This window comes from Oryctolagus cuniculus, chromosome 1 (assembly GCF_051225735.1).
Source record: "Oryctolagus cuniculus isolate XC-2025 breed Fujian yellow rabbit chromosome 1, ASM5122573v1, whole genome shotgun sequence".
NCBI lineage: Eukaryota > Metazoa > Chordata > Mammalia > Lagomorpha > Leporidae > Oryctolagus > Oryctolagus cuniculus.
This window is the reverse complement of record NC_142867.1, coordinates 199,160,686-199,185,928: the sequence shown is the minus strand read 5'-3', so window position 1 is coordinate 199,185,928 and position 25,243 is coordinate 199,160,686. Positions and strand designations below refer to the sequence as shown.

The 25,243-nt window shown below is 43.2% G+C and overlaps 1 protein-coding gene across 7 annotated transcripts in view; it reads right to left on the bottom strand.

The window, feature by feature from the left end:
• The window catches only part of RECK (reversion inducing cysteine rich protein with kazal motifs), an 84,476-nt gene that overhangs the window by 10,356 nt on the left and 48,877 nt on the right, over positions 1-25,243 (bottom strand). For 5 of the 7 annotated variants that reach the window (XM_051851340.3, NM_001329077.1, XM_070079016.2 and 2 more), the window contains 6 exon segments: positions 14,768-14,980; positions 12,491-12,627; positions 9,059-9,199; positions 6,250-6,438; positions 3,583-3,705; positions 1,121-1,292 (listed from right to left, as the gene is read on the bottom strand). In XM_051851340.3, the coding sequence (XP_051707300.1) occupies positions 1,121-1,292; positions 3,583-3,705; positions 6,250-6,438; positions 9,059-9,199; positions 12,491-12,627; positions 14,768-14,980 (975 nt within the window). 7 annotated transcript variants of the gene reach the window in all.

Here is a 25,243-nt window from a genome sequence, read left to right as displayed (position 1 = left end):
TTTTTTTTTTTACAGGCAGAGTGGACAGAGAGAGACAGAGAAAAAGGTCTTCCTTTGCCGTTGGTTCACCCTCCAATGGCTGCCGCGGCCGGCACGTTGCGGCCAGCGACCGCGCTGATCCTAAGGCAGGAGCCAGGTACTTATCCTGGTCTCCCATGGGGTGCAGGGCCCAAGCACTTGGGCCATCCTCCACTGCACTCCCTGGCCACAGCAGAGAGCTGGCCTGGAAGAGGGGCAACCGGGACAGAATCCGGTGCCCCGACCGGGACTAGAACCCGGTGTGCCGGCGATGCTAGGCGGAGGATTAGCCTAGTGAGCTCTGGCGCCGGCCCCAAAATCTTCCCTTCTCTCTACACTGCCCCAGGGATTTTAGGATGGAAGCCTAAAATGGAAGCCTAAAAAAGGATTTATGTTCTTTCTCCATAAATCCTTCTTAAGTCAAAGACTGTGGCTCTGGGATGTGTCCTGCTCAGGTCCCTGAGGCAGCAAATAAAAACTCAGGTTCCAGACGGCTGAAATCTGAGGGTCAGCCAGGCACTCGTCCTGGTGGATATCACAGACAGAGACCCAACACTAAGGCCAGGCCAACCATCCTCTGAGCTCACTGAGGACACTGCAGGAGGAGCCCAAACACAACTGCAAACAGTCCTGAAGTTGCATTTGCAGAAATTTCTCATGTCTAGTTCCTAAAATGGAGGCACATCAATTGAAGAAAACTTCCCTTGACCATCAGGCATAAACAGGTAATAATAAGAATGCACTCAACTCCCTCATCTCCTCACATTACACTTTCTGTTTCAGTTTTGACAACTGCCAGAGCTCCTGGCAGACACCACGCCATCTCTTCATTACCAATCGCCACGCCCTATGCTCCTGTTACTCTGCCTTCTGCTTTAAACCTTTCTAGACTCAGCTGAGTCTCACAGCCACCACGGCCTTCCCAGACTACATGACTGGCTCCACTTCCAGGCTCCCACTCACACTGCCAGGAAGTTTTGCCTGGCTCTTGTTCACCCCAAACTTGGGGCGGACAGCACTTCTTCTTCTTTGTCTGGCACACAGGAGATGCTTCAAGTTCTGCTCTTCTGTTCAAAAAAATGTAAGGAGCCGCTGGACTCACCTCTGGGTTTTTTGGCAGGGGTTAGGATGGCACGGATCCTTTGAGATGCATGATCCGAACTCAAACTGATGATCTTGGAGACCCACGCAGCGAGCAATGCAGGCGCTGGGGTAAGTGCGTCCATTCTGCCCACACACGGGGACAAACTGATCTGCACAGTTGCAGGGCAGACCTGCAGCGAGGAAACAGTCTCAGCAACATGCCCTGGTACACTCCCCTTCCCTAGTAAGCAGGCCATTAACAGTCACAGCGGGTACAACAGAATTGTAAATCAGGGCATTAAAATAACTTCCTCCTCTGTCGGACTCCGAGAAGCCCTTCATCCCTACGGTGGCTCTCCCCTGTCTTTTAGCTGTGGGCTCAGGGAGGGCCTCCGGACCTGACCTTGGCTGGACACCCTGTAAAGAGGATGTTGGCAGGAAAAGTAAAGCATGTTTCTCCCAATCTGGCACATAAAACGTAGAGTTTAGACGTCTGAGTTTGGCTTGGGGGATTTCTTGAACGTGAAAGGTGATACCCACTACCAAACAAAGCGAAAGTGTCAGAATAAGAAGATAACTTCAGTAATTACTGTACTTTTAAGACTCAGAATTTTTTTTTTTTTGACAGGTAGAGTTAGTGAGAGAGAGAGAGAGAGACAGAGAGACAGAGAGAAAGGTCTTCCTTCTGTTGGTTCACCCCTAAAATGGCTGCTATGGCCAGCACGCTGCGCTGATCCGACGCCAGGAGCCAGGTTCTCCTGGTCTCCCATGCGGGTGCAGGGTCCAAGCACTTGGGCCATCCTCCACTGCCTTCCCGGGCCACAGCAGAGAGTTGGACTGGGAGAGGAGCAACCAGGACAGAATCCAGTGCCCCAACCGGGACCAGAACCCCAGGGTGCCGGCGCCACAGGTGGAGGATTAGCCAAGTGAGCCGTGCCAGACTTAGAAATTTTTATGTCTTCTCTCTGAGTCACGGTTGGATGGGGCACTGAGTCCCAAGGAATGTGGCATACTTTGGGACCGGTAAAATTTCCTGTCCACCAGTTAAATAGATCTTGACTTAATTTATTCTGGGACACAAGGACCACACACTATAAGGAACAAGGGACTTTCTACTTGTAAGGTTCATCTTCCAAAAATGCTATGGTTTGGGTTTGGTGTGAGCGTCCCCAAGCCTTTAGTCCCCCTTGTCAGGTACTAAGAGGGTAGAAACTCAACCTGATTTTATGGTGTTAGAGGTAGGGCCTTTGGAAAGTGATTAGAATCAGATGAGGTCGTGGGGTGACTGAATCCTGGTGGATTCATAGGAAGAGGGAGAGAAACCATACCCACACACGTGGGCCCATCCTCCCTGTCTCCTGCTCAGTGATGCTCTGTGCTACCTTGGGACTCTGCCAGCAAGGAGGCCATCATCAGGTGCATTCCAGAACTACGGGCCAAAATAAACCTCTTTTCTTTATGAAGTAGCCTCCCTGAGGTATCTCATCATAGTAAGGAAAAGTGACTGATGTAGACAAAACACAAAGTAAGTTTTCCTTGTCAATCCCGAGCCACCCTTCATCCCCACATCCCTCTGTGAATGGACTGAACTGTCCCCATCAAAGGAGAGCAGAGAAAGACTAGTCATCCAAGAGGGTGGCAGCAACACTGAACCCAGAGCAGTGAGGGCTGCTGCTCTCTAGGAGAGAGGACTGGGTAGAGTTAGCCCTTCTTTTGCTCCCCCGTCAGTGTGCTGTTCACTTATTTCCAATCTCTTGTTTCTAATGGGTTGGAAGCACCAGGTTGGTAAACCCTTCTCTTCTCTTGTCCCCCCATCCAATCCCCGCCCCTCTCCAGGTGTATACTAACTCCAGGGGAGAATCAGGTCGCCACTGCAGCAGCATGAAATGGGGCAAGGACAGGTACCTAGCACCTCTTTACCCAGAACCAAGAATACTGCAGATCTGGGAAAAATCAGACATGAAGAGACACCAGGAGACTGTGCAGCTGTTGTTAGCTGTCGCTTCGCAAGAGAAAAGTGTTCCTGTCATCAGCTTTTCACTTCAACGGTAGCTGGTTTGAGCGTAATGCCAGCAGTGAGAGGCACAGTAGAGTCAGAAGAGTATATTCTGGAATACTGCTTGTGGGAGACAAAATGAACCTGTAAGCTAAGGTAGGTAGTGGAAGAAGGGGACAAGAAACACACTGAGGAAATACATGGACATTTTTAGCTATAATGGTAGGGGTTATGTGGGGGTATTTTACCGGGTAGAAAAGTTCCATTTAATTCAAATCACCCCAATCACTGGCCCTGTTCTTACTCATGGAATTCCAGAACGCTAGTTTAATGCCTTCAATGCAGAGAGCACAGAACTAGGATCCACTGAGGGAAAGTATCCATATTCATTTGACTGTGCACATCTGCAGTTAACGCAAGATGACACAAGCTGCCCTGAAGGGAAAAATGGGTTCAAAGCAATGATGGCCCCAGGCTGGCCTCACCAGTGAAGGCGCGCCGGTCATCTTCTGCGCTGTGCTCACTGAGGCAGAGGCGGGTGGAGCACACCAAACTGCCCGCAAAGCAGGAACAGACATTGCAGTCGACCTTAAAGGATGTTCCATGACCTGAGAGAAAGAGCAAGAGAATGCTGATCTATAACCGTGTGCTGAGAAATAGAGCCTAAGTTAAAAAGCTTATATCGTTTACAAAGTTTTTTTTTTTTTTTAAAGATTTATTTTATTTATTTGAAAGACAGTTACAAGAAAGGCAGAGACAGAGAGAGAGGTCCTCCATCCACTGGTTCACTCCCCAGATGGCTGCAACGGCCAGAGCTGCGCCGATACGAAGCCAAGAGCCAGGAGCTTCTTCTGGGTCTCCCATGTGGGTGCAGGGGCCCAAGCACTTGGGCCATCTTCCACTGCTTTCCCAGGCACATTAGGGAGCTGGATTAGAAGGGGAGCAGCCAGGACTAGAACCGGTGCCAATATAGGATGCCAGCCCTGCAGGCCAGGGCTTTAGCCCGCTGCGCCCCAGCCCCAGCCCCAGTTTAGAAAGTTTTAAGATGGAAATGCTTGAAAGATGGCTTCTGAATGTACACACTCAGGAGTTAAATCTGATACTCGCATTCTCGTTTCACCTCCCACTCTGCTCCTCCCAGCCCTAAGGTGCAGTCTCAGCAGCAGGCGCCCTATTCCCTGGGGATCCTCATCTGCCTCAAGCGCTCTTCTCCCCTGAAATTCGCTCGTCTTTCAGGACCAGACTCTCGATGACATCTTTGGATTTTGCATCTGAAGCCTGGGCTGCAGCCCTGGCAAGAATGACCAGCGCCCAGAATAGCACTCGATCTGCAATATTTTGTGGCTCAGAGTCTCCCGTCTCACCACGTAAAGCAGGATCTCATCCTGCATCCCAGGGTCAGCCCCGCAGGCACTAGTGTGCTCTTTGATATAAAATAGGCATTTAGTTAGTGGATGTTTACAGAGGGAGTGAATTTGTTCTAGATATTTTCTGTGACGCAAGATACCCACCTTCACATTTTAGCCAAGTAGAATGTGGACTAAGAAACAAGTATGTGACTTGTTCTAGGGTGGGCATTTATAAGCTTACTTTAGCCAAGAGCACTTTTGTTTCAAATGAGATCTCACACAGAAGAGGAAACCAAAAAGCACATAAAAGCTGACCTACCATAGTTGCTGGGGTGGGAGATGGGAGTAGGGATGTTCCTGCAGAGTGAGCAGTGGGGAGGGACACTTCCTTATAGTGACATTTTATCATAATTTTTGAAGTCCTATGTTAACATAAACAGTTTTAGAGCTATTCAGCAAAAGATGGTAAAGGAAGCAATGGGAAAGCGAGACTCTAAGTTTTAGGGAAGGCGACCAGAGGGCATACCCCTAACCAAACAGCGCAGTGTCTGTCCTTGCCTGCCTCCCAGGATGTAAGACTGAGTTTCTCTCCTGGTGAAGTAGGGGTGGGGTGGAATGCGGCAGAGGAAGGGTTAGGGAGGCGGGTGCCTATGTTCCTGCCTGTGCCCAGCTAAGGAGTCAAGTAGGCCTGGGGCTGAACTCTGCACTGGTTACTTATTATCTGGGTGGCCTCTTTGAGCATCAGCTTCCTCATCTATGCAACTGGGGATAATAATACCTCTGTCAAAGAGAACGTGGAGGATTAAATGAGATAAGGTAGGGCAAGATTGAGCCTTGTGCTTAGCACAGGATAAGAATGCAACAAGTTAACAAGTCTTAGCCATTAGCCTTCTTTTTGAGGGGCTTCTAAAGAAGGTGCCTGAGAAGTCCTACTGTTCTGTGAGAATCTGATGTGTAGACCTTACTCTTTGGTGAGAGCCCATTCAATGTTGTTCCTACAAAGTTAAGATAACCAATCTCATTTGAAAAACAAAACTAAAACAAAAACAAAACAAACAAACAAAAACAGGGGCAAGTATTTGGCCTAGCAATTAAGATTCCAGTTAAGATGCCTGTGGGAGCTGGCACTGTGGTGCACTGGGTTAGGATATGGCTTGCAATGCTGGCATCAGAGTGCCTGTTCGAGTCCTGTCTATTCCACTTCCAATCCAGTTCCCTGTTAATGTTCCTGAGAACACAGTGGATGACGGCCCAAGTATGTGGGTCCCTGCCCGCCATGTGGGAGGAGATCAGGTTCCTGGTTTCTCCTGGCCTAGCCCTGGACACTGTAGCCATTTGGGAAGTGAATGAGCGGATGGAAGATTCTCTCTCTCTTCTTTTTTTTGTCACTCTGCCTTTCAAAGACAGAAATTTTTTAAAAAATATTAAAAACCAAAATGATGCCTGCCTCACACACTGGAGTGTCTGGGTTTGATACTGGCTTCAGCTCTTGATGTCAGCTTCCCGCTAATGTGTACCCTGACAGGCAGCAGTGATGGCTCAAGTAATTGAGTTTCTGTGACCCATGTGGGAGACCTAGATTGAGTTTCTGGCCACCAGCTTCAGCCTCAGCCCAGGGGCCACTGCAGGCATTTGGAATGTGAACCAGTGGATGGGAGCTGTCTCTCTCTCTTTCTCTCTCAGATATATATATATATATATATATATATATATATATATATATATATTTTTTTTTTTAAAGTTGAACAGAAACATTTGAAAAAACATAAAAAACAAAACCCACAAATATAGTTTAAGACTTACTTTTTCTTTTTCCTCCAACAATACAAGACTTCTGGAGGTCTATACAGTGCATCTCCATACAGTTTTCTAGGAGTCCACTTTGCCCACACGAACAGATTTTATAACAACCAACTTCCCCTGCAGACGATGGCACCTGGATTAGGGTCCCTTGACGGACGATGAAATCAGAAGCTTCTCCCAATTTGCAGCCTGCATAAACAAAAATTAGCTGAGAGAAATGGTGTTGTTCTAGGATGCTGCTTTATGATCTCAGATACACTTGATGAAAGACTTGTAGGTATTATGTAGCTAGTAAATACTGTGTAACAGGATTTGCACCAAATTAAAAAATTGTTTTGGTTCACGGGCCATAAATACATCCTCTTAAATGAGAATTTCATGTTCTGAGGGAGAGTGCTGATTAAGGACCTGTACCCCCAAACTAGTGACAGTTCAGTGCAAAAATGCTATTAAGATATGTGCCTTTAAATTTCTTTTTAAAATAAATTCATTTATTTTTATTTTATTTGAAAGACAGACAGATTTCCCACCTACTGGTTCACTCCCCAAATTCCCCTAATAGTCAAGGCCAGGTCAAAGTCAGGAGCCTGGAACCCATTCTGGGTCTCTTTTGTGGAGGGCAAGGACTCAAACACTTCAGTCATCATCTGCTGCCTTCCTAGAGTATGTATTAGTAGGAAGCTGGATCAGAAATGGAGCCAGGATTTGAACCACGGCATTCTGAAAGGGGATGTGGATATCCCAAATGTCAACTTAACTGAGATGCAAAATGCCTTACCATGTAGTTTATAATTTCTTTGGGCAATCAAAGATATTTTTAAATCACAGATATTTTTTAATCTATGATTTTTAAATCATAGATAGGTTTTTTTTTTTTTTAAAAAAGATTTATTTATTTATTTGAAAGAGTAACACAGAGAGAGATTGGTTCACTCTCCAATTGGCAGTAACAGCTGGAGCTGAGCCAATCCAAAGCCAGGAGCCAGGAGCTTCCTCTGGGTCTCCCACACGGGTGCAGGGGCCCAAGGACCTGGGCCATCTTCTACTGCCCTCCCAGGCCATAGCAGAGAGCTGGATTGGAAGCAGAATAGCCGGGACTTGAATCTGGTGCCTATATGAGATGCCGGCAGTGCGGGCGGCGGCTTTACCTGCTACTCCACAGTGCTGGCCCCAGATAGTTTCTAAATGGAGTGTTGGAGATAGATAGTATTTTCAGAATAATCTTGGTCAGGAAAACTTTTAGTGATGGAGTATGAATATTCCATAAGCTTAAAAAAAAGTGAATGGCTGAATGAGCTTGAAGAAAACCCATTTTCTATCTTGGACATTTCTATCTTATTACAAGATGGGCTTTCTGAGCTTAGAAAAACAAGAGAATTCAGAATTGAATTTGATATTTAAATAATATAAATATAGATGTCACAGAACTGGTGTTGGCGTAGTGGGTAAAGCTACTGCCTGTGATACCAGCATCCCATATGGCCACTGGTTCATGTCCTGACTGCTCCACTTCTGAACCAGTACCCTGCTAATGGCCTGGGAAAAGCAGTTGAAGATGGCCCAAGTACTACCCTGCCACCTATGTGGGAGACCCAGATGAAACTCCTGGCTCCTGCTATCAACCTGGCCCAGCACGGGCCATTGCGGCCAACTGGGGAGTGAACCAACAAATGGAAAATCTCTCTGTCTCTCCCTCTCTCTGTAACTCTTTCAAATAAATGAATAAATCTTTAAAAAAATAAAATACAGGTGTCAAAATTTTAATTAACTTATTTTCTTGTCCCCTCCAAATTTACCAAATTATAATATGAAGGTAAATGAACAGAAAATATGATCTTGAAATTTAAAGCATTCTAACATTTCCAGTGTTAACAAGATTTATTATGACTCTAAAGCTGATATATCATAGCATTATACAAATACTATAGACATCATGGTTGTTTATTCTTGTGCTTCTTCTTTAAATACATTTTAGGGGCTGGTGCTGTGGCATATCAGGTAAAGCTACCACCTGTGATGCTGGTATCTCATATGGGTGCTGGTTTGTGTCCTGGCTACTCTACTTCCAACCCATCTTCCTGCTCATGGCCTGGGAAAAACAATGGAAGATGCCCCAAGTGTTTGGATCCCTGCCATCCACATGTGAGACCGAGATGAAGCCCCTGGCTTCTGGCTTCAGCCTAGCCCAGCCCTGGCCATTGCCGCCATCTGGGAAGTGAACCAGTGAATGGAAGATCTCTTCTCCTTCTCTGTCACTCTTTCAAATAAATAAGTAAATTAAAAAAGAAAAGATATTTTAAAGTGTTGATTCTAATTCAATAAATGGTTTCTAGAGGTATTGACAGAAAGACTATCAAAATTCTATGAGATGCAAATATTTTCAGCCTTAAAAATCATACATACTTCAACATAGCATTAATATTTATGGAGATCACTGTATATCCTATTGAGAATGCCATTTCTCTATATATTAAAGAAGGCACCAGGACATTGTACAACACACTTTGTAAAACAAGGCAGAGAAAGTACAAAAAGCCTGCCCAAGATTCTTTTATAGTCAAGAATCCTATAGTTTATCATGAGAGCAAAGTTTTGGGTTGGTATTATTAGTTTACAATTTAAGTTACAATTGAAAATTACATGTGTCTTTTTCTGCTTACATAAATAATACACATAATTGAGAAAGCCTCAAACATTACAGAAAAACATAGAAAACAGTGGCCTTACAATCTCCCTCCAAAGACAAGCCCTGTAAAGAAGCACCAGCTGCACCTATTTGTGCTCTCCCACAGCCACACCCACTTCTTACCTTGAACACAAGAGTATGGAAAGCAGGGATCTCCAGACGGACAGCCTTTCCGGTTCACTTCACAAAGCTCGTTGGCTGGGCAAGGATTTGGGTTACAGGGATGAGTCACTTCTTCTACAATGTTACCTAAAGTACTTGGCCCTGAAAAAGACCAAAACAGATCAATTTAACCAATCTAAATGAGGAAAAGAGGGGGCCAGTACTATGGTGTAGTAGGTTAAGCCTCTGCCTGCAGTGCAGGCATTGCATATGGGTACCGGGTCAAGTCCTGGCTGCTCCAGTTTCAATCCAGCTCCCAACTAATGGGCCTGGGAAAGCAGTGGAAGATGGCCCAAGTGCTTGGGTCCCTGCACCCATGTGGGAAACCCGGAGGAGGCTCCTGGCTCCTGGCTTTGGATCAGCCCAGCACAGGCCATTGTGGTTATTTGGGGAGTGAACCAGCAGATAGAAGACCTTTCTCTCTCTCTGTAACTCTGTTTCTCAAATTAATAAATAAGTAAATAAATAAATATTTTAAAGAGAGAGAGAGAGAGAGGAAAAGAGGTCTGTAAATGATCTAAATTAATTGTGGCTGCAATAAATGGAGAGCTTACAAGGATCCGACAAAGCCTGGTTATAAGAAACTACTAAAATACTCAGGTTCTCTCTCATTTGTGCATTTGAAATAAACATACAGTCATTCATTTGTTTATTACTGGCACCTCCAACATGCCTGGCAAAGCTCTAGGTGCTGGAGACACAGTGATGAATAAAATAGACAAGTCTCCAACATAGAGTTTACAAATGATAGAGAAATAGACTATATATATATATATACACACACATATATACATATTATATATATATATATATAAACAGAAAGAAAGACACTTACAAGGAATAAGCAGTGGTAGAGACAGAAGGTGACATGTAGATTTTGGATAGGGCAGTCAAAAAGGTGCTTATGTCCACAAGAGATAATTTAGCACAAAAATGATGATTTACCACGGTGGCATGCACTCCACACCATGGCTATGTTCAACTTTTGGAATCATGACCAAGGAAGTCTCCCTAATAGACAATATGTATGACGTCTAAACAGAACAGAACAGCAAGCAACAGTGTTTCCTGACCTTTCTCCCGTTGAAACAGCTTCCTTCCCCACATGGATTTGACTTCTGTAACAGGGTCTAGGTGATCACCTTTGTTTTGCTTACTTGATTTTAGGACAGACTTAGACTTTAAGACTGATAGAGGCATAAGGGCTTCATCTCTCCAGCCCGATTATTTTATAAGGAAGTTGAGGCACAAAGAAGCAATCTATTCAAAGTTGCATAGAATTAATGTATAGTCCAGTGCTCTCTTTTTTGTCCTGTTGGTCACAAAGATTAAGCATGACAGTTTGTTGATCTTGAGAAAATGTAGCTATTACCAGCTACAAATCCACATCCACTTTCTTTCCCCACTTACTAATAGATCCCCAAGTCTACTTAGGATGGCAGTGGCCCCATAGTTAGAAAGATAATCCTTACAATGTGCGCTGGCCAATGAGACGAGGCAGAAACTGTTTGCTCCCCCTGCTTCCTTTTTGTTTTTTTTTTTCACTTTTCCTTTTCCTTCTTCTTTAACAAATTTTTTTGTTTGTTTGAATGTCAGAGTTAGAGAGTTAGAGAGAGAGATGGATCTTCCTCCTTTTTTTTTTTTTTTTTTTTTTTGGACAGGCAGAGTTAGTGAGAGAGAGAGAGACAGAGAGAAAGGTCTTCCTTTCCATTGGTTCACCCTCTAAATGGCTGCCACGGCCAGCGTGCTGCACTGATCCAAAGCCAGGAGCCAGATGCCTCCTCCTGGTCTCCCATGCGGGTGCAGGGCCCAAGCACTTGGGCCATCCTCCACTGCCTTCCCGGGCCACAGCAGAGAGCTGGACTGGAAGAGGAGCAACCAGGACAGAATCCGGCGCCCCAACTGGGACTAGAACGTGGGGTGCCGGCACCACAGGTGGAGGATTAGCCAAGTGAGCCGCGGCGCCGGCCTGTATCTTCCATCCTCTGGTTCACTTCCCAAATGGCTGCAATGGTCAGGGCTGGGCCAGGTAAAAGCCAGGAGCCAGGAGCTTCATCCAGGTCTCCCATATGGATGGCAGGGGCCCGAAAACTTGGGCCATCTTCTGCTGCTTTTCCCAGGCCATTAGCAGGGAGCTGGATCAGAAGTGTAGCAGCCAGGACACAAAACGGAGCCTATATAGGATGCTGGCATTGCAGGAAGTGGCTTTATCCGCTACACCACAATGCTGGCCTCCTCTTCCTTCCTTTTTACCATCTGGAACTCCTGTAGCTGTGTTGTGATGATACAGAACATAGAGTAACCCTGAGGACAGAAGCCTGGCGCTAAGGATGTGAGTGGAGAAAGATAAGAGGAGCATTCCTGATGACAGAGACACCAGAGCAGCCCTGGACTATTAGTTTCTAGGTTTTCTTTTATTTATATCTGTTATTCTGTTATTTGCAGTCAACTTAATCCTAAACTGCACAGGAAAACATTGTCTGCCTTCCAGCAAGTCTGGAACACCACTGCCCCCTGGTGGCAGTCTTCACACTTCCCTTGGAGTCCTGTTTGTTATCCTCTGGTTTCCACAACACAGTCACCCCACTGCCAAGAAGCTCAGCTCCAAGATCCCTCAATGACATAACAGCTTCCTCCTGTAGCTCTTGGCAGTACTTTTTGGCAGACAGAAGTAGAAGTAGTGATTATGAGCTCCATTTTCATGTACTAACCCAGACTATCATTCTTTACTCCATACTGGGGCTGTCTCAGCCAATGCCTGGCTCAGGTCCACATCCATCTGATGACAGAAAGGTGAATTCTCCCCAGGGGAAAGACCGCTTTCTGGTCATATCACGCAAGGAAACAGCGAGACATCTGAGAATGCTGGTCCCTGATTCACTGCTTAGAATTCCTGACTGACAAGACTTCATGCCTCCTCAGACTGATAAAATAATCACTCCTGCTTCCATAGTTTAAGATGACATGTCTTTCCTGGGCCAAAAAGGCCACACAGATATGAGTCTGTGATCTCAACAGATAAATGCCCTTCCAAAACAAACAAAAAGGCATAGAAGAAAGAAGAGTATCTGAAATCTAAAAAACGAGTAAGGGGCCGGCGCTGTGGCTAGCGGGTAAACCACTGCCTGCAGTGCAGGCACATGGGCGCCAGTTCGAGTCCAGGCTGGAAGATGGCCCAAGACTTGGGCCCCTGCACCTGTGGAGGAGACCTGGAAGAAGCTCCAGGCTCCTGGCTTTGGATTGGCTGAGCTCTGGCCATTGAGGCCATTTGGGGAGTGAGCCAGCGGATGGAAGATCTCTCTCTGCCCTTGCCTCTGCGTAACTCTGCCTTTAAACGAACAAACAAACAAACAAATCTTTTTAAAAACCAAATAAACGACAAAAAGTACTTACTGAGGTATGTATCCAACGGTATGCAGTTCTCTAGGTCATCTGTGGGTGACAGCAGCTCACAAATGCTTTCAGCTGTATGGTCTTCAGGAAATCTGTTCTGGTCCCCACACTTTTTGAGAATCTCCACACAATCTGATCTTGAAAAGAAAACATGCACACAAATTTAGGGCTCAAAGAACTTCCTCATGATGTTTAGTCAATATCTCCTCTGTTCCTGAAGCTTTCCAGGAAGTGCGTTTTCATAGCTGAATGTTCCTCAGTTGGTCAGGTGTAAAAGAAAACAGGAGTCTTAGTGGAGCTGAGGTTGAACAGCCAATGTGAAGATTCCTAACTCTCTTATCTGAGATCAAAGGCCTTGCTCAAATTTTAGACTTACCACCTGAACAAGGCCTGTTGAAGGTAGGGGAGTTAGATGGTCCTGGGGCCTTGCTGTTTTAGAAAGACTAGCCATCAAGTCTCTCACAGCTTCCTGCCTAAAAGCAGGGGGCTGTATTATGGAACACTGGATCTGTACACATGGTGTAGTTTAATTCAGGACACACTTATGTACACGACCAGTGCTTTTCTACCCGTGGGTAGAGGTAGATTTCTAAGTAACTGGCGTCTTTCACACAGCAGTGTACCTACTCACAACCTTGTCTAATTTTAACAAAGAACTGCTTTATTATAAATGGACTCCAGAGGAATGGGGAACTTATTTCCCCCATTTGTGTCTACTTTTCCCTGTTGTAATTTGTAACATTTACTCATGATCCCCATGTATTTTGTAAATAATAAGAATAGTGTTTGTCAAATTTGCAAAAAAAAAAATTTAGACATACTTACTGTATCAATGTGGCTTTTCACCATCTTTGAAAGGAAACTAAGCTAGCTGGTCTGATCTGCTCTTTGCAAAATCATATATCCTTACTTTCTTGACTTTATGCTTGCTTGCTTCCTTTCTCCTCCCCTTCCTCCTGTTCTCTTTTTAAACAGCTTTTCAGTTATCAACATTGTTATCAACATTAACCTGTAACAACTGGAAAAGTCCACTAGTTTAAAGCTCCTTAGTCTTTTTTTTTTTTTTTTTTTTTTTTTTTATTTATTTATTTTTGACAGGCAGAGTGGACAGTGAGAGAGAGAGACAGAGAGAAAGGTCTTCCTTTTGCCGTTGGTTCACCCTCCAATGGCCGCCGCGGCCGGCGCGCTGCGGCCGGCGCACCGCGCTGATCCGATGGCAGGAGCCAGGAGCCAGGTGCTTTTCCTGGTCTCCCATGGGGTGCAGGGCCCAAGCACCTGGGCCATCCTCCACTGCACTCCCTGGCCACAGCAGAGGGCTGGCCTGGAAGAGGGGCAACCGGGACAGAATCCGGCGCCCCGACCGGGACTAGAACCCGGTGTGCCGGCGCCGTAAAGCTCCTTAGTCTTAAGTGAGATTTTTGTCTTCTTCTGTAAGTTTTCTGTCCTAAGAGTCCACAAATTTGTCACTCATTGCCACTTGCTTGTCACCCAGTAGTTATAGCTCATTATCTCCCCTAGTGAGGTCATGACAGAGAACAGATCTGGACTCTGTTTAAGGTTGAACTAACCTGAAATGAGTCATTAGGTACCTAGGAGCCACATACTAACACTTAGGGGCAAATATTAACTTGGTTTTGAAAAAGTTTCTGGAAAAACAGATGTTTGAGGAGCAGCTGATCCAGACTACTACATAGTTAAAATCTTTTAGTTTCATCCACCATAGCAGCTCTCCGTTTTCCTTGCTCCTAGATTTCCCAAGCAAACTATTTAAAAATGGTTATGAGGAACAAGCCATAATGGCTATATTCACTAATTCCCCTAGTCGTCAACTATTTATGGTGAGATTATGCTAATTCCTAAAAAGAGAAAAGAAGGAAAATGACACAAATGCACAAAGAAGAACGAGCTTATGGAGAATAAAGTCTGTGTGAGACAAGCACACACATGAAAATATAAAAATAGAATTGTGCATTTAAAACATAAATGTTTCCTATGCTTCATAAGAAAAATAAAAATATAAGAAACTATAGTAAGGACAGCTGAAGAAATCTGGGAAGATTCTGTAGGAATGTCTGGTATTTGAGAGAGGCCAAGGACAGGCAGCAGACACGTGGAGATGGGGGGGGCAGTATTTCAAGCAGAGGAGGGAAAAGTGGGAAAGTGTCTGTAACGTGGGGGTGATGGGCAAAAGTAAGTGGTGAGAGGGAAAATCCTAAAGAGAGGCTTTGGCCATGGAGGGCCTGGACCCAAACTGGAGTCATGGAAAAAGAAACTTACTTGCAGATAATGCTTCCCCGGGATTTGCTGTGACAGGGTTTAATCTGCAGTGAACAAGCTACGGCTTTCCACATTTCTGGCTGGCACTTCTTAATGTCGAGAACAGGTATGCTGATAAACGGCATCTTTATGCTTCCCCTCTCCCAGAGCTTCATGTCATTCATGGCGCCTTGATCTGACTGAGCATTGCAGCTCCTGAACAGCTCTGTTGGCCTGAAGGGAAAGAGCCAGAAGGAAGCAAGAGGCAGTCAGTTTCTAGAGCAAATGTGTAAAATGCTGACATACACACCAGGAAATTTTGATTTTCTTGAAGAGGAAAGCATATTTAACTCATCAAAGGATATCAACTTTGAGTTTATGAGGATTCAAAAGACACCAGCAAAAAGACTCTGATTGTGTGCTTTCTTTTTGACACAGATTTTTCTAAGATAGTTTAAAATTTCAAAATGTGTTGGGCAGGACTATCATACCCAGACAATCCCATCTGCTTCACTTCACACAATAAATGAGTCCAGGTTTTAAAAATTGAGGTATAATTAATAAATATAAATAAATATTCACATTAAAAATTAAAACATCTATTTTAAAGTAGCTATCAATTTATTTAAAGTCGTAACAAGCTCAACATGTTAATGTATTATGACAAATACAATGTATTTGTAAGACAAATAGGTTCATTTTACAGTTTTGCGAATCTTTTTTAATACCTGGTTTAACAGAAGACATCTCTGCTTCTGCATTCAATTCAATTTGGTAAATTCAGTCTTATGAGAATGAAAGTGAATAAGGAAAATGCCATCTTAGACTGTTATGAAAATAGTTTTGCTCTCATGGGCCCCCTGCTGGGTTCTGGAGATAATACACCATATTTGGAGAAATGCAGGTTTATCTACTCACTTATTTACAGACATTAAGATTCTTTCATGCCTAGGAACAGCATTGTTGGGTCATTTCTAAGAAACCACCAAACTGCTTTCCAAGGTGGTTATGACATTTTACATTCTCACCAATAATGTATGCAAATTCCAGTTGCTTCACATGCTTGTTAGTCTTTTTAGCTGTAGCCATTCTATTAGCGTGTAGAAGTATTAATTGGTTTTAACTCGTATTTCACTGATGATTATTGCTACTGAGCATCTTTTCATGTAAGTATTAGCCATTCAGATAGATTCTTCAGTGAAATGTCTTTGTAGCCTTTTTAAAAAAGTAGAGCTTTTAAAATTATTGAGTTGTAAAAGTTCTTTATATATTTTTATGTAAGTCCTTCATCAGATATGTGTATTACAAACATGTTTTGCCACTTTGTGGTGTACCTTTTCAGTTTTCTAATGATTTTTTTAAAAGATTTATTTATCTGTTTGAAAGTTAGTGGGGGGGGGGGGAGAAAGAGAGAGAGAGAGAGAGAGATCTTCCACCTGCTGGTTCACTCCTCAGATGGCTGCAACCATCAGGGCTCAGTCAGGCCAAAACCAGGAGACAGGAGCTTCATCTGGGTCTCCCATGTGGGTGCAGGGGCCCAAGCACTTGGGCCATCTTCTGCTGCTTTTCCCAGGCCATTAGCAGAGAGCTGGACGGGAAGTGGAAAAGTTGGGACACAAACTGGCGCCCATATGGAATGCCAGCATCACAGGCAGTGGTTTTACCAGCTATGCCACAATGCTGGCCCCAATCTTTCATCTTTTTGATAACAGACACTTTAACAGATGTGAAGGGATATCTCACTGTCACTTTCATCTGCATTTTCCTGGTGAATAGTGATGTGGAGCCTTTTAAAATATATCTATTAGTGGGGCCGGTGCTATGGTATAGCCTGGGCTTTAACCATATGGATGGCAGTTTGAGTCCTGGCTGCTCCACTTCCGATTCAGTTCTCTGTTATGGCCTGGGAAAGCAATAGAAGATGGCCCAAGTCCTTAGGCCCCTGCACACCAGTAGGAGACCTAGAAGTTCCTGGCTTCGGATGGATGCAGCTCCAGCCATTGTGGTCACTGGGGAGTGAATGAATTGATGGAAGACCTTTTCCTTTCTCTCTACCTCTCTTTGCAACTCTTTCAAATAAATAAAATCTTTAAAAATTATATATATCTATTAGTTAAATGGCCACTTTGAAGCCTTCTTTGGTGAAGGGTCTTTCAAAGTTTTTTACTCACTTTTTTATTGTGTTGTGTGACTTTTTATTATGAGGTATAGGAGTTATTTATATATTCTGGACACAAGTTTTTTGTCTAGTGTTTGTGTAGCATGTATATGTTTGTATGGTTCAGTAAGTACTTTCTCTCAGTCTTGGCTTGCCCTTTCAGATTTTAAATGATTTTTTTAAATGTATTTGACAGGTAGAGTTATAGACAGTGAGAGAGAGAGACAGAGAGAAAGGTCTTCCTTTCATTGGTTCATTCCCCAAATGGCTGCTATGGCTGGCACTGTGCTGATCTGAAGCCAGGAGCCAGGTGCTTCCTCCTGGTCTCCCTCCCAGGTGCAGGGGCCCAAGCACTTGGGCCATCCTCCACTGCCCTCCCGGGTCACAGCAGAGAGCTGGACTGGAAGAGGAGCAGCTGGGACTAGAACCGGCGCCCAAATGGCATGCCAGTGCCGCAGGCAGAGGATTAACAAGTGAGCCACAGCGCCAGCCCCTAAATGATATTTTTTGATAAAGATTTGAATTCTAATTCATTAATATTTTCCTTTTATAACAACACATTTTTGGCCTAGCTACAAAATCTTCACATACACCAAAGTTGTGAAGATATTCTATATTTTCTTCTAGAAATTTTACTTTTAGCTTTTATGTTTAGTCCTATGATCCACCGTGATGTAAATTTTGTGTATGGTGGGAGACAGAAGTTGAGGTTCTTACTTTTTTTCCCCCAGATATTCAACCACTCCAACTTTAGTTGTAAGAGAAGACACTTCTTTTTGCAAGGAATTGCCTTGCTGCTTTTGTTGAAAATCATTTTCTTTTAAGTGGGGGATCTATTCTTGCCTCTCTACTTTGTACTGTAGAGCATACTTGTCCAAATTTATTCAAAGATTATACTGTTGGGGCCGGTGCTATGGCACAGCAGGTTAAAGCCCTGGCCTGAAGCGCTGGCATCTCATATGGGCGCTGGTTCTAGTCCTGGCTGCTCCTCTTTTGATCCAGCTCTCTGCTTTGGCCTGGGAAAGCAGTAGAAAATGGCCCAAGTCCTTGAGCCTCTGCACCCACGTGGGAGATGGGGAAGAAGCTCTTGGCTCCTGCCTTTGGATTGGCACAGCTCCAGCCTTTGTGGCCATCTGGGGAGTGAACCAGTGGATGGAAGACCTCTCTGTCTCTACCTCTTTCTGTAACTCTTTCAAATAAATATATCCTTAAAAAAAGATTATATTTTTTTTTGTTGCTTCATAATAAGTCTTGAAATATGTACTTAAAATGTGTTCTACTTTTACAATATTGTTTTAGCTATTTTAAATCTTTTGTATTTTCATGGGAATTTTAGAATTAGCTTTGCAATTTCTATTTTAACTTGCACTAAATCTAGAAAATGATTTTGGGAGAATGAATATCTTAACAATAGGGTATTTTATTTATTTGAAAGGTGAGAGAGAGAGAGTAAGAGAGGGAGAGAGAGAGAAAGGTCTTCCATCCATTGATTCACTCCGCAAATGATGGAAAAGTCCAGAGCTGGGCCAATCCAAAGCCAGGAGCCAGAAACTTCATCCAGGTCTCCCACGTGGGTGCAGAGGCACAAGCATCGGTGCCATCTTCCACTGCTTTCCCAGGCCATTAGCAGAAAACTGGATAGGAAATGGAGCAGCTGGGACTCGAACTGGTGCTACAAGTGGAGGCTTAACCTGCTATGCTACAGAGCCAGCCCCAGCAATAGGGTCTTTCAAGTTACAAATCTGCTATCTGTCCATTTGTAGTCTAACTTCTTGCCAGTTTTCTGGTTTTTGCTATAGAGTTCTCAAATATTATCTGTCACATTTATCTCTAAGTATTTCATTGTTTTTGATGTAAGTTTTGTAAATCAGCATTGTTTTAAAATTTTATGTTTCAATTGTCTTGTTAGTATACAGAAATACAATTGGCTTTTGTATATTAACTTTGTATCCTATGACTTTGTTAAATTCATTTATAGTTCTTTTCTTTCCCATTTTTATACCTTTTTGCCTTTTTTTCAGTTTTACTGCCTTATTACACACATAGAAATGTTAACCGGAAATGGTAAAAATGGTCATTTTTGCCCTGTTCATCTTGGGACAGTTTGCAGGGATGACAGACGTATTCACAGATGCTCTTTATCAGAATGTGGACTTCTCCTTCTATTCTTGTTTGCTGAGAATTCAAAAGTTATGAATTATCAAATGCATTTTATATGAATTTTATAAGAGATGTTTATAAGTTTTCTCCTTTATTCTGCTCATCTAGTGAATTGCATTGATTGACTTTTGAATAGGGAACCAACTTTGCATTAATTAGTTATAACATATTATTCTTTTTACATATTAATGAATTGAATATGCTAATTTTTTACTGAAGATTTTGGAATCTCTGATAGTTACCTTTTTTCCAGGTCAGGTTTTGATATCAAGGTAGTTCTGGCTTCATAAGTGAAGTTGAGATACAGTCTCTTTCCTCTGTTTCCTGAAAGATTTTGTGTAATATTTGTTTAATTATTTCCTTATGTGTTTGGTAAGCTTTACCAATAAAGTCATCTGGGCCTGAGGTTTTTTTCCTCTGTGACATTTACAATTATAAAGTTAATTTCTTTAATAGATGTAGGACTAATCCTACTTTCTATTTGTTTCTGTGTTTATATTGTTTTTTAAGAAATGCATCCATTTCATCTAAGTTATAGGATTTATTGGTATAAAGTTATTCTTAGTATTCTTTATCATCCATTTAATGTCATTACATTTTTTTATTTTTATTTATTTTATTTTATTTTATTTTTGACAGGCAGAGTGGACAGTCAGAGAGAAAGGTCTTCCTTTGCTGTTGGTTCACCCTCCAATGGCCGCCGCGGCCGGCGCCCTGCAGCCGGTGCACCGCACTGATCCGATGGCAGGAGCCAGGTGCTTCTCCTGGTCTCCCATGGGGTGCAGGGCCCAAGCACTTGGGCCATCCTCCACTGCACTCCCTGGCCACAGCAGAGAGCTGGCCTGGAAGAGGGGCAACCGGGGCAGAATCTGGCGCCCCGACCGGGACTAGAACCCGGTGTGCTGGCGCCGCAAGGTAGAGGATTAACCTAGTGAGCAGCGGCGCCGGCCCATTTAATGTCATTACATTATATAGTGGTATCCTCGTTGATCCTGATATTATTGGTAATATGTATGTACTTTTGTATATATATATTTTTAGAGATTTATTTTATTTATTTGAGAGTTACAGAGAGAGGCAGAAACAGAGAAAAAGAGAGAGGTCTTCCATCTGCTGGTTCACTCCCTCAAATGGCTGCAATGTCTGGAGCTGAGCAATCTGAAGCCAGGAGCTTCTTCTGGTTCTCCCATGTGGATGCAGGGGCCCAAGGACTTGGGCCATCCTCTGCTACTTTCCTAGGAGCATTAGCAGGGAGCTGGATTGGAAGTGGAGTAGCCAGGACTCAAATCAGCGCCCATATGGGATGCTGGCACTGCAGGTCAGGGCTTTAACCTGTTGTGCCACAGCACTGGCCCCTATTTTTGTATATATTGATCTGTCTTCTAAACAGTCTTGACAGGAATTTATCATTTCTTAAAATCTTTACAAATAATGGACTCTTGCCCTTGTGAATTTTCTCTAATGCTTTCTTCATATTTAATTGATTTCTATTCTTCATTATTTACTTCTTACTCCACATTTAATTTGCTTTTTCTAATTTCTTAAGGTATGGGTTTATTAGACTAGTGATTCAAAATCCTTCTTCTTTATGACTATACATATTTAAAACTAAAATTATCCCTCTAAGGAATAATTAGCTACCTACTATTTTTAAAAATATTTATTTATCTATTTGAAAGGCAGAGTGGCAGAGAGAGAGAGAGAGATCTCCTATCTGCTAGTTTACGTCCCAAAGGCCCACAACTGCTGGATTTGGACCAGACTGAAGTCAGGAGCCAGGAGCTCCATCTGGATCTCCTGCATGGGTGGCAGGGACTCAAGTCTTGAGCCATCATTGCTGCCTCTCAGGTGCATTAGAAGGAAGCTGGATTGGAAGTGGAGTAGCTGGTAGTTGAACCAGGCTTATATATGATATAGTGTTCTAAGCAGTGGCTTAACCTGCTGGACCACAATACCCACTCCCCCTCTAATTTTTGATAAATGCAAATTGTGTTTTCATTAATACGCAGTTGAAAGTATGTTCTAATTTCCTTTGTGATTTCTTCTTTGACTTATATATTATTTAGGAGCATTGTATTTATCAAATATTTGGGAGCATTTCTACATATTAAAATTTTACCAAATTATAACAATTCAGTTGTGTTGATAGAATATACTTTTTTAGGATTTCAATATTTTGAGTTGCTGAGACTTGTTATTTGACTGAATATATGCTGTTAAAATCTTTATGCTCTTACTATATTCTTTCTATTTGTTCTACTACCAAGACAGGAGTGTTAAAATCTTCAAATATGAGTAGATATTTTGCCTCTTTCTTTAGTTATGCTCATTTTTGTTTTTATGTATTTTGAGACTTTGACATTAGGTACATGTATATAGAGGTTTATTATATCTTCATGATAAATTAGCCCTTTATCATTATGAGATGATATTCCTTAGTAACATGAGAGGCCTTCAAAAAGTTCACAGAAAACATGGATTATGAAAAAACTATATGTGGATTTCAAATTTTTTTTGCATTGAAATAAACTAATTTCATTTCCCATTAATTTTTGGAACTACTGTCATACTTTTTTTTTCTGACAATCTCTGCCTTTCAATTGATGTTTTTAGTTTATTTATATTTAATTATTTTTAAAGGCTTATTTATTTATTTGAAAGGCAGAATTACAGAAAGGCAGAGAGAGAGAGAGAGAGAGAAAGAGAGAGAGAGAGAGATCTTCCACCCGATGGTTCACTCCCCAAATGGCCGTTAACAGCAGGAGCTGAGCTGATCCGAAGCCAGGGGCCAGGAGCCAGGAGCTTCTTCCCACCATGGTGCAGGGGCCCAAGTACTTGGGCCATCCTCCACCACTTTTCCAGGGAGGATCAGCAGAAGTGGAGCAACCAGGACTTGAACAGGTGCTCATATGGGATGCCAGCATCACAGGCTGTGGCTTAACTTGCTACACCACACACTGGTTCCAATCTGTCTCTTCTTTTCTGATTTATTTTGATGGATCAAATATTATTTCAGTGTTCTATTCCATATATTCTATTAGCTTCTTAGCTCTTTGTATTATGTTTTAAAGTATTGGTTGTTCTATGCATATGTATCCAAACATTGCAGTTCTCCTTGAATTAATATTTCACCATTTCACAAATAATGTAAGCAATTTACATTATCCTAGTGGCTGGCACTGTCACGCAATTGGTTAACCCCCTGGCCTGAAGCGCCAGCATCCCATATGGGCGCTGGTTCGAGACCAGGCTGCAGTACTTCCAATCTAGCTCTCTGCTGTGGCCTGGGAAAGCAGTAGAAGATGGCCCAAGTCCTTGAGCCCCTGTGCCCGCGTTGGAGACCCCAAGGAGGCTCCTGGCTTCGGATTGGTGCAGCTACAGCCGTTGCAGCCAACTGGGTAGTGAATCATCGGATGGAGGACCTCTCTCTCTCTCTGCCTCTTCTCTCTCTGTGTAACTCTGACTTTCAAATAAATAAATAAAATCAAAATAAATAAATCTTTAAAATAATTGTAGTCCTTCTTGCTACTGTTGGGATATATCTTACTTCTACTTGTTACAAACACCCCAATACATGCCAATAATTTTTTTTTGTTACTTTTGAAAAATAAAGGAACTTTTTTTTTCCATGTTTATTTATATTTACAATTTTTAGTGCTGTTTATCCTTTCCTATAGATCTGAGTTTTTAATCTGTTATTTTCCTTAAGACTGAAGAATACCTTGTAGTGAGAGCTTATAGAAGAAACAATCTAAGCTTTTCCTTTTTTGAAAACCAATTTTTTTTTTTTTTTGACAGGTAGAGTTTTAGACAGTGAGAGAGAGACAGAGAGAAAGGTCTTCCTTCCGTTGGTTCACTCCCCTAATGGCTGCTACAGCCGGTGCTGCGCCGATCCAAAGCCAGGAGCCGGGTGCTTCCTCCTGGTCTCCCACGTGGGTACAGGGGCCCAAGCACTTGGGCCATCCTCCACTGCCTTCCCCGGGCCACAGCAGAGAGCTGGACTGGAAGAGGAGCAACCGGGACAGAATCCGGCGCCCCAATCAGGACTAGAACCCAGGGTGCCAGCGCCGCAGGTGGAGGATTAGCCAAGGGAGTCATGGTGCCGGCTGAAAACCAGATATTTTTAAAATCTAGAAATACCTTTATTTTACATAGGTTTTGAAGAATATTTTTACTGAATTTAAGATTCTTGTTTGATAGCTATTTTTTTCTGACTCCATTTTATAGGGATTCCATTTTATAGTCACTGATCCTCCATTGTTTCTAGAAGACAGTTGTCATTTTTACTGTTCTTCTAATGGATGTAACATTGTCTTTTCTACCTCTCTAATTTTTTTAAGAACATTTTTAATTTATGTACTTTGACTTTATTTGAAAGGCAGAGAGACAAAGAGATCTTCCACCCACTAATTCACTTCCCATATACCCACAACAGCTTTGGAGGAGCTCAGATCTCAAACCAGGTCTCCCTCGTGGGCAGTAGGGATCCAAGTACTCAAACCATCATTCGCTGCCTCCCAGAGAATGCATCCGCAGGAAGCTGGAATCAGGAACAGATATGGGACCCATACCTAGGCACCAATATGGGATATGGGCATCCCAACTGGCATCTACCTGCTGCAACAAATGCCCGCCTCACTTCGGCTAATTTTAATATTCCTTTTTACCTTTGTTTTTTAGCAGTCTGATTATAGTGTGCTAGGTGTGGGTTTTCTTTGCATTTATTTGACAGGGGTTTGCTAAGCATACCCAAGAAGTCGGGTAATGTATTTCAATAAGTTTGGAAAACTTTAGTCAATTTTTTAAAAAAATATTTATTTATTTATTTGAGAGGCAGGGTTACAGAGAGAGAGGTCTTCCAGCTGCTGGTTCACTCCTCAAATGGCTGCAATGGCCAGAGCTGGGCTGATCCGAAGCCAGGAGCCAGGAGCTTCCTCCAGGTCTCCTACATGGGTGCAGGGCCCCAAACACTTGGGCCATCTTCCACTGCTTTCCCAGGCCATACCAGAGAGCTGGACAGGAAGTGGAGCAGCCAGGACTCGAATTGGAGCCCATATGGGATGCTGGCACTGCAGGCAGCAGCGTTACCCACTATGCCACAGTGCTGGCCCTCAATAAAGTTTTTATTTCAGATATTTTCAGTTCTTACCTTTTTTTTTTTTTTTTTTAGAGACACCGTGTCCCAGGCTTTTTAAATATTTAAAAAAATTTTTTTTTATTTGACAGATAGTTAGTGAGAGAGAGAGAGACAGAGAGAATGGTCTTTCTTCCGTTGATTCACCCCCCAAATGGCCGCTACAGCCAGAGCTATGCCGATTCGAAGCCAGGAGCCAGGTGCTTCTACCTAGTCTCCCATGCAGGTGCAGGGGCCCAAGCACTTGGGCCATCCTCCACTGCCTTTCCCGGGCCACAGCAGAGAGCTGGACTGGAAGAGGAGCAACCGGGACTAGAACCTGGTGCCTCCATCCGGGACTAGAACCTGGGGTACTGGCGCCGCAGGTGGAGGATTAGCCTAGTGAGCCACAGCGCTGGCCTCCATATTTTTTTTTAAAGAGTTTTCATCTCTCACCTTAAACTCTCCAGTCTTCAAGTATATCCATCTTTACCTCTACCTGGTTTCAGTCTTACCCTAGTCCTCAGGTGTGATCTCTACTCCCAAGGCATGGCCCCTGTGGAGTTTCACTGAAAAGCTCAACACGTTTACTAGCCCACCTAATGTGGCATGATTTGAATTTCAAACTGCCCAACGAAAGGTAACTGCTACAAGCTATGTTCGTCTTTAGCTTTCCAGCTATTATTTCCCCCTGGGATGCTTGTAGTCTTATCTGGTACAAGTGCAATTGAGGAGTTAAGTAAGGATTAAAGGTGAGTTTGCCTATGGATTTTGGGACATTTCCTTTTGTGTCTCCTTCCTTTGTGGAATTTTCCCTTCCAATGTCCAGGCTCTCTAGCAGCCCTGAACTCTGATCGCTTAATCCCCGAGCCCAAGACAGCTGCTTTCTGCTTCAGTTCTTTTCCCCATGAAAAGACTTGTCCGTGAGTGTGTCCATGACAGAAAAGTGAATAAATGTGGCTCTTACTCAGTGTAGTTTCTGTCTTTCAAGCAAGATAGCCCTTCTGCTTTTGATTGCTCTTCAATGCCTTGAAAAACAACTGTTCTTTTATATTTTGTGCAGAGT